Source organism: Charadrius vociferus, unplaced genomic scaffold, assembly GCF_000708025.1.
Source record: "Charadrius vociferus isolate BGI_N301 unplaced genomic scaffold, ASM70802v2 scaffold61, whole genome shotgun sequence".
Lineage (NCBI taxonomy): Eukaryota > Metazoa > Chordata > Aves > Charadriiformes > Charadriidae > Charadrius > Charadrius vociferus.
The window spans coordinates 3,952,338-3,962,493 of NW_009646945.1; the positions used below are offsets into that span (position 1 = coordinate 3,952,338).

A 10,156-nucleotide genomic window follows, 5' to 3' on the forward strand; every position below is an offset into this window, starting at 1 on the left:
ACTGGCTAATAGAGTATATGCTGTCGCACCAAACATGCTTTTGCCTCCTTCCCTGAGCAAAAGTAAATGCTTTGTGTGTGCCATGTAGTGAACATGTTACAGTTCACTCTCGGCACAAAGTGTCCCAGTGAACAGCAAAGGAGACTGCCAGAAAAAATCATAAAATCATAGAATAGTTTGGGTTGGAAGGGACCTTTAACGGTCATCTAGTGCAACCTCCTCTGCAATGAGCAGGGGCATCTTCCACTAGATCAGGTTGCTCAGAGCCCTGTCCAACCTGACCTGGAATGTTTCCAGGGATGGGGTATCTACCACCTCTCTGGGCAACCTGTTCCAGTGTTTCACCACCCTCATTGTAAAAAAGTCCTTCCTTCTATCTAGTCTAAATCTTCCCTCTTTTAGTTTAAAGCCATTACCCTTTGTCCTATCGCAACAGGCCCTGCTCAAAAGTTTGTCCCCATCTTTCTTATAAGCCCCCTTTAAGTACTGACAGGCCACAATAAGACCTCCCTACAGCCTTGTCTTCTCCTAAATAACCCCAAGTCTCTCAGCCTGTCCTCATAGGAGAGGGGCTCCAGCCCTCTGATCATTTTTGTGGCCCTCTCCTTAGAGCACATCAGCTTTCCTAGAGCTCCCAAACCAATGCCCTCTGACTCTCTTGGTTGTGAGGCTTGACCCATCAGCATGGAAAGAAAGCAAAATGATCAGGGGTGGTTGGGTCTTCTTAGGTAAACAAAGAAAATGAAAACTGGTGGCTATTCCTAACACAGTCCTTCTGTCACAGTAGGAGATGGCAATTTCATTTACTCACAAGCTGACGAAAGCCAGAAAGGCAAAGTCGCCCGACTGCTGAGCCCTGTGATTTACTCTCAGAACTCTGCCCACTGCATGACTTTCTGGTACCACATGTCTGGCGCACATGTCGGCACCCTGAAGATCAAACTGCGGTACCAAAAGCCAGATGAATATGACCAGGTGCTGTGGACCCTGAGCGGGCACCAGGCAAACTGCTGGAAGGAAGGACGCGTTCTTCTTCACAAGTCTGTGAAACACTATCAGGTGAGCTTGGCCACTCCGCACTGAACTAACAGAGCTGAGGCCAGTAAGACCTTGCTGGTCATGTTTTATACACCGTATCAGAAGATGTCACTGAAGGATTTATGTAGACAGTATTATACCTACAGATGAGGTGCTGTCGCTCTGACAGTAATAATAGAGGCATATTTCATGGTACCTCTGATGACAGTGATACAAGCAATTTGTTATCATAGGCCAAATAAATACTTTCTAAATCATTTTTCATCTGTCACGAAACTGCATCCTTGCCACAGTTTTGCTGCTGATGTAAAATTCTTTAATGAAGTTATGACATTATATAAATTCACATTTGTGTATATAAGTTCATAAAGGCATGCAGTGTAGATTGGCAGGCCACAATCAACGTACATATAGATGTGGCATCATGACAAGTGAAGATGTGTGTTAGCAACTAATGAAGATATCCAGAATGCTGCAATTGTGTGTTAACATGAAAACAATGTGAACATTATCTTATTTTGCCAGGTGGTTATTGAGGGAGAAATTGGAAAAGGAACTGGAGGAATTGCTGTGGATGATATTAAAATTGACAATCACGTAGCACAAGAGGATTGCCGAAGTAAGTATGAATAGCAAGAACATACAGAAATCTCATCCAAAATATTATTTCTTTTATTTTTATAGCTGTTTTCATCTGTGAGAAAGGGATAGATAATTATTGACTATACAGGAAGTTTTGCACTGAAAACATCCTGATCTGGCCCATAGCTTTATTCATAGTAAGTGCCACTGCTCTCATCAGTACTGCAGCAACTGCAGTCTTTTGGATCAGAACAGGCATCCTACTGATGTGAGTCACTTCATGTTCACATTCTCACATCTCTCCCTGTATTTTATATTGCTGCCGTCTTTAAATTTCTCTACTTTTCCTAATACTCTTCCCTGTTTTAACTAATGCTCAAAGTCCAATTTTATTTCTTCATCCTTTTTAGATCACTTACTACCAAGCCTACTTGAATTCTATTTTAAAGGACTTTATCAAACCCTTACAGGACACACAGATAGGGCAAAATGGCCCCTTCTCTGTCCTCTGCTGTCCTGTCATTCTGAGTTTGCTGTGACTCTTTTGCTGTAGTCACCAGCTCCCAGACATGTGGGAGACAAAGTAATGTTAGAACACGGCCTTTTCCACATCTGAGCCAGGCTATTCCTGGGATGCTATTTGAGTCCTTTTATTTCTGGCCAGTCTTGTGTTATTCCAGTCACCACTGATCATACGTACATTGCCTACTGCACATAATTTGGCAGCAGCAACCCCAGATGAAGACAAGCAACTGAACCCTGTCCTTCATGATGGAGATGAAGCAATGACTTTTGTGTAGGAGAGGGAATAGCACTGAGAACCCTCAGCATTAGGAATGTAAACTTAAGCTATGTGAGTTGGCAGCATAACTGAGAGCAATAATAGAGGGTGTTCCTCACTTTTTGTAGCTAATATACTTTTGAGGGTCACATGACGGACTTCAGCTACATGGTAATTACACTGCCGGATGAGAAAACTGTACAATCTGTTTTTAGCACACAGTCCATCTTCTGGGGTTCATCATGTGCCACAGAGAGACAGCCACCAGCAAAGAGAGGCAGGATGCACTGCTTGGTCCTCCTGCAGTGTCCTCAGTGCCAAGAAAGGTCCTGGAACCACAGTGATGGTACTTACCTGACTCCAAAATGAGAGAAGAAAGTAACTTCTTTCCTACCTCCACATGTTTTGGTTGTTCAAACCGAATGCTGAGCAAAGATTTTGGCCTGTGGAAGCTAAAGCCAAAAGCTTAGTCTGAAGCCCAAACAGAAGTGGTCTCGCTGCAGTCAGTGAAACTATTCTTGTGATTAACTATGCCTATGCTGATGAAGTGTTATGGAATTGGGCTCCAAAATTGTAAATACAATGAATGAGATGCTAATTCATCACACTGATTTTCTCTTTCCCAGGCATGGAAAACCCCCGCTGATAACTAAAACCGTGCCAAGACTGGGCGGAGAGGAGTTTTTAAATCTTTCTTTTTTCTCCATTAATTTTCAGAGCCCATCATAATGAACAGTTCTGTCAAGCTGACATAATGATGCTCTGACACAGGAAAATCTGCTCTACCATTATTGCCAGCATGATAGTCAATCAGTGTTTGTAACCCTAATAATCAATGTCAATTCTCTTTGCTTCATTAGAATCAACTGATGTGGAGAATGAAATAGATGAAGAAGAAGACCCAGAAAGTAATCAAACAGGTAAAAATTGTGTTATTGTTAAAAAGAGAATGAATTTTAAAGTGTATTTTCATGTGAATTTGTATATTCTATTTATTTATTTATAGATTAGTTCTCTAAGTGCTTATCGTATTGAGGCTTTTTGATTTATCTAGATTAGATGCTAAGAAGGCTTACATTTATTTGAAGGTTGCAATAGTTTTATTCTTCTGTGTCATATAATCTTATGGACTTTGTATTATTTATACCTATCTCAGACCTTCCAAATTCTATATACATAATTTGTTACATTTTATACATATATATGCATGCACACTACAGCTCCTTAATACTTTGTTATCTAGAAAGCTTGTCCACAGCTGAAGAAACAGCTATCATTATATCTTACAATTTATGACTCGCACAGTGTCTAGGTAATTAGGCTCAAAACTCTTCAGGCTAATTGTTTCACAGACCTGGCTGAAAATGTCATTTTATGACCAGTCTACCAAAGCATTATCATTTTCAATGATGATAGCTGTAAATGGATCATTAAATGGATCATAATTGTCATATTGTCCCAATAATAAAATATACTTGCATGTTTCAGGCAATGAGCTTAATTTTTTTCTGTTGCAGTGAACAGGATTGCAATCATTGATTTTAGTGAAAGCAGGGTTTGTCCAAAAAGACTTTTTGGCTTTTCCTGCAACAATTAGCAGGGTTTGCAAGCTTATTGGATCTCTTTCATAAACTGAAAGGGTCGAGGGAAAACATTATAATACCCAGTGAATATTTTACACAAGGGGGCAAAGTGCTCTTCTGTGTCAGTTCTGTCACTATTTCCATTTCAAGATCCAATCCTGAAGTCAGTGAAGTGGAGATGGATGCAAAATGTCTGGAGATTCCCAACCAACATCTAAGGCTATAAACATTCACACTCAGCTGAATAAGATTTAATTAACATTTTTGAGCTAAATACTACAAGCTGGCAAAATATAATCAAAAGGTCTGGTTAGTCATTCCCAAGACTCCCACTTGATCCAAGACAGAATCAGACCCCTACTAACATGCAGCAGATTCAAGGATTGGAGAACAGTATGAACAAATCAACAACCATTTAGGCCACACTACACTTTTCAGCTATTTATGACTCCCTCCAAGAAGCTAGGTTTTCAAATTATGTAGCAACTTATGTCAAAAACTGGATGCCCTCTCTCCAAATTTCCAACTCATCAAAGTTGTAACTAGAATCAGTTCTGAAAGTTTTGCAATTCTTTATTCCATTTCAGGGTTTACACCTCCATACCGTACAGGCGAGGACTACGATGATAACATCTCCAGGAAACCAGGCAATGTCCTGAAGACCCTAGATCCAATCCTTATTACCATCATAGCCATGAGTGCACTCGGTGTGCTTTTAGGAGCCATCTGTGGAGTTGTCCTGTACTGTGCCTGTTGGCACAATGGGATGTCAGAGAGGAACTTGTCTGCACTGGAGAATTACAATTTTGAACTGGTCGATGGTGTAAAACTGAAAAAAGATAAACTAAACACACAGAATTCATACTCGGAAGCATGAAGGTGTAAAGCGACTGGAGAAGTTTCAGAGAATCGGGATGGAAGGACATAGCTCGGTCGTGCTGGGGAACTGTTGATCTTCTTTTACTGTACAGGCTGAAAAGTGCATTGATGACACTGAGCCAAGCTTTTCTCAGGAGCTTCAATGAGTGTGTAACCGACAAACATGGACAACAATCTGTGTTAACAATCTGAATCATGTACAGTCTGCTTTTTCTGTTGGTTTTGTTTGAAATAATCAAATGCTGGTGTTGAGACCAAGTATGATTGACTTATAGTTCATTTTGTCTTTCTTTCTCTCCCTCTCTTTTGTTTTCTGTTAATGGATAATTTTGTTTTTACTGTGCAAAATCCAAGATGCTGTCACAAAACGTATTCAGTGGGGTCCTTTGGATGGACATGCTGCCTGTAGCTCAGTGCCCAGAAAATATTGGAGTAACAGCAATTTAGTGGACTCCTGCACCTGTATTTGTGTATAATTGCTCGTGTTGTGCATAGGCAAAAGAAGGGTTAGGATGTTTTTGAAAGTACTGCTGCATCAGTACCGATATAGTGTGTCAGCTCTGTTTACGAAGCAATACAGTCAAATTTTATCGATGTTTTTCAGTGTTGTACTAAATTTTGTGCTTGTGAACTCCATAAAAGAGTATGTGCCATCATCAGAGACAACTGGTAACCGAGTGTACTGCCTAAAAACTAAACAAAAAAGTCCTTGGCACTGGCTAGTGTATGTCCTCTCAAGTGCCTTTTTGTTTGTACTGCTTCTCATTGTGTTAACATTAGCTACAGCTCTGCTTCTCTGCAGTTATGCCCTAGTCTTTAATCATATTCTGATGGCTCACTGACTAAAGGAAAAGTATATTTTAGTGTAAGAAAGTAGCCTCAGCAAGGCAAGGGCTAATCAGATTCAACAACCTGGCTCGATTGTTCTGCTTTCTGTATTTCAACTTCATGTCTCTTGACCCTTTTGTATAAAGCTGCAATATCCCCTTTTATTGTTCTTTCATATAGAATGTATTTTCAAATGTAAAATCTCTCTCCCTCTCTCTTCTCTTTCTCTTTCTCTCTCTGAGTAGATTGCATAAGCATTTGCCATTGCCAAGGAAAGAAAACTGCAGCTTTAACTTGCTGGTAATGGCAAAGGATTTTATTAGAGTTTGTGTTAAAAAACAAGGGAAAATTCTTAACTTTACCCTCCAAAGTCGAACTTTGGGTTTCTTCTTAACAGCATAAAGTGACAGTATCTTTTTTCCTGAAGTCGTGAAACATACCTTTTATCCTGAACAGCTCACCTGTTAATTACACTAGGGAAAATGATTCCCTTACTGAAAAGATTGCCTTTAAAATGAGAAACTTTCCTCCTCCTGCCCCTACCTGAACCCAGAGTTCTGTTCGCTCGGTAAACGTGTATTTTCATGTTAATCAATGCTAATTGGGCTTACACATGGGTACCGAGGGCAGAATAAAATCCCACAGTGTATGTAGGGTGTGTTCGAACCATCCTGTTATATCCAATTGGCATTTCATACCAGGAGGTTTCTGTTTGACCAGAGGTGCAGACAGTGACAGATTCAGTGAGCTGAGTAGTGTAAGCTGTCAGAAAAACATGTTTGACAATTATGTGGCCATTCTTTAATATTTTAGGACAAATATTACTGGACAAATAATATTCAACAGCCTATGCAGCTGGTCCAACAGGGTAAAAAGAAACAGGAGTATGTTTCCCACAGGGGTCCACAGGAGGAGGCGAGGGGCTGGAGGGGTCGCTCCCCTCCTGCAGGTGCGAGGGGAGTCCCCATGTTTTCTGCGGTGACCCACACACAGCGCAGCCATAACTGGGGAGGCAGCAGCAGAAGGCAGCTTTAACCTTCCCCTGGATATCTACCAACCAGCAGATAAAACCGGTGCAAACATGGGGAAAGGAACGTCCTGCAAAGTGCTGAACTCGTGCTTTTCCTCACTGAATTCCCTGAGCAGAGCCAGGGAAGCCATCGTGACTTTCTGAGTTACTCTTTTCCAAAATTGCTTTTGTAGTAAAGCAATGAAGTATCCTGTCCAGGATTAGGACAAAGAAGGGCTAATTCAGCCTTGAATTACTAGAGCAACAGAATCCACCACTGTTTATCAATTAAATGTTTTGAAGCATATCATTTCACCAATACGAGCCATAAAACAGAAAAACATGTTGAAAATCCACCAGTAGACTAGAAATTGAAGAAAAGGGAGGGAAACTGGAGGTAAAAATATAAGCTTGGAAATCGAAAAGATTTTAAAGGAAGACCCAATAGAAAAAACAGTGGACAGTTGTTACTTCAAAGGAAACCTAAAGGCAGAGACCATAGGGAATATTCAAACACCCATTTAGATGCCTTAAATTGGAAGAGTTACCTTCCCCGGGCTCTAGACCCTGGGTCCTCCAGAAGGTAAGACAGAGCACCTAAGGCCTGAAAGTTAGGCCTAAAAGTTAGTCCATGAAGTGTCCCAAGTGACAAACTCACTTTGGCAGAGGCAGAATTTTCATTTGTACCCAACAGTGTGATTTGACCATAATGGTATCGCAGCAGCTAGTTAACTAACCCAAAGAAAAAATGGATTTTTCAAAACTATTTTCAGCATACCACCACCACGTGATTCAGGTGTTAGGGTCTGTTCTCCTTAGCTGAAAAACTTCTAGTCCGCTAACCTGACTGCGAGTTACATGCATATATTGTCTTGAAAAGAAAATCCCGTTGGGGAGCCCAAGCCCAAAAGCTTTTGAAATATTCCCATAGATTTCAATAGATTCTGGACCAGCTCTTGGTCTTGATCTATTTGAACAGTAAAGCCGGTGGTTGGTGATTTTTTTCTTCTTTTAAAATACTGAGAATAGTGAACGTAAAAAGAAATATATCTCCTTTGTGGTCTTCAGACCTTACTATGATAATGAGGATCTAGCACTGAAGATTTGATTTCTCTGAAGGTAATAGAATGAAAGTTGCCCTTCAATAAAGGAAAAATGATACTGCAACTTTACATTGAAAAGTATCTTGCACTGATAAATATATTTAAAAAAATTATATGTTTATAAAGTTATTAATTTGTAAAGGCAGTGTTACAAAATGTTCAGTTTATATTGTTTTAGATTGTTTCATAATTTTTAAAGTGTAAAATAACATATTTTTTTCTTTATTGAAAAACTATAAAAATCTTCTGTAGTAAAATGATTTCATTTTACTGGTATATTATTGCTTCATGTTTTGTACCATCATAAAACTTTGTGCAAATTTTTTTTACAGAAATTTTTATTTTCTATGACAATATGACACTTGTAAATTGTTGTTTCAAAATGAACAGCGAAGCCTTAACTTTAAATGACATTTGTATTCTCAGACACTGAGTAGCATAAAAAAAAATCACATAGAACTGAACTGTAACTTAAATTTCCAAACTATGACTACTACATTCCAAAGAAACAGTTGAATTAAACATTTTCATAAAATATCCCATACCTGATGTATTTTATTATACTAAAATGGATTAGTTTTATTAAATGGCTGGTTTTATTTAGCATCTTGCAACAAGCACAATGTTTTAATCATGGTTACATTTGTTGGTAGGCAACTCCAACAGACACCTTGGTGGGATCGTTCATGGTTTTAGGATGGAGGGATTCACCCTCTGCCTGCTCAATTCTCTCTCCCTGCTGGGAAACATTCCCACTACATACCTAACTTTTAGCCGAACAGCAGGGGTTTAAGAGGACAAATCTGCCACCACTGCTTTTAAGTTGTAATTCACCTTGCTGCCGTGGGAAGTCCAAGCCGCAAACCCTATGTAGGTCATACACGCGGCTTGTGGCTTGCTCTTCAGGGGGTGAGTTTTACCAGGGAGAAATGTCCACTTTTGAGAAGTTACTCCACCATATCTCTGCTCCAGTAGTAAGGTTTGTACTAATGAGCTCCCTGAAAATTTCCACTGAAGTCATCAGGACTTACCCAACCATGGCCAAATCTCCCAATGCAGAGCCCAAGTTGCTGACAGGAGCAAATGCTGCAAGGGCAGCCCATTGGGCTTAATTTGGCATTCAGCTGGGTGCTGAACTCATCTGTGGAACAGATGATCATGGGTAGGGAGCCCCTCAAGAAATTTGCATCCAGACCAGAAGCTGTAGATAGCACATTTCCTTATTTATGCAATATTTAAGTATTTGTTTCTTTTTAATACTGAGCAGTATGCACATTAAGGTTTTCAAATCCTTTCCTTATGTTGCACACATGAACAATGCACATACTGTCAGTATGTCATTAGGTTGAGTACTCACGGATAAACATTTTAGTTCAGCTACTTTACTACTCCTGGGAAAAGTATTATACTTATTCCCACATATGATTGTTATACTTGAAGAGAAAGTATCACATCTTGTCTCCTCGAGAGAGCAGCGTTGCAGGTACCTGTTTAAAATATGAGATGGAACTATGATGCATCTGAGCAAAACTTGTCTTTGTGGTCAGAGTAGGGACAGCTGTCAAAAGACTGTTATGAAGGTTGTTGTCCACATAATCACTAAATCCAAATTCCTTAAAAATTTGCTTCATTGCACTCTGTTTGCTTCTGTGATAACCAGCCACGGGGCTCTTTGAGGGAAAATAAATGGCAATGGAATTAATTAGTGCAAAAAAGAAATCTATAAAGAGAATCCATTGAGGATGAAGTTCAGAAAAGAGAGACAAGTATTTTAAGTTAAGAAAATTGTTTTTCTTTCATTTAGGGGAAATTAATTAGCCTAGAAGCTAACAACTACTTAGCACTAAACCTTCAGTTTTCCACACTAAATAGATTGCATAAAGGAAAGACAAAAATCGTGCAATGGGATTCAAATTACATTTCAGAACATAACTTGTAAACTTGAAAGAAAAAGAAAAGCAGATGGAAATAACAGATGGGTCAGTTACAGACAACTAGTGCCAGCAGTGCTTAACTCTGAGGCTCAAGTACTAGGGTCACAGCCAAGTAAAAAGGATCTTTGGAAGGTAGAGGCAAGCAAACCCTATTACTATTTCACCAATCAAACATACCAGCCCTGAGCCAGCAGCCACATAGCCACAGTGCTGAGCCCAATCCCATTTCTTTGCCTTTTGGCAGGACGTAAAATGCAATTACACAGCAAAAGGCAGATGTACAGGAGAGGCAGAGGCCGCACAGCTGACATACAGTTGGGTAAGGCCCACTGGCATCATGGCAATGACAGTAGTGCCTACCTGTACAAACCTGCCCACTGGACCAAAGCTGCCAGTCGCAGTGGAGATGAAGGCTCCTC

At 39.9% G+C, this 10,156-nt stretch overlaps 1 protein-coding gene across 1 annotated transcript in view; it reads left to right on the plus strand.

Annotated features, from left to right (window-relative positions):
- Positions 1-6,278, plus strand: part of NRP1 (neuropilin 1) — a 113,174-nt gene extending 106,896 nt beyond the window's left edge. The window contains exons 14-17 of the mRNA XM_009895105.1: positions 785-1,059; positions 1,564-1,657; positions 3,262-3,321; positions 4,572-6,278. Coding sequence (XP_009893407.1) covers positions 785-1,059; positions 1,564-1,657; positions 3,262-3,321; positions 4,572-4,861 — 719 coding nt within the window. The 3' untranslated portion in view covers positions 4,862-6,278. The remainder of the gene's footprint in view (positions 1-784; positions 1,060-1,563; positions 1,658-3,261; positions 3,322-4,571) is intronic.
- Positions 6,279-10,156: the final 3,878 nt, after the last annotated feature.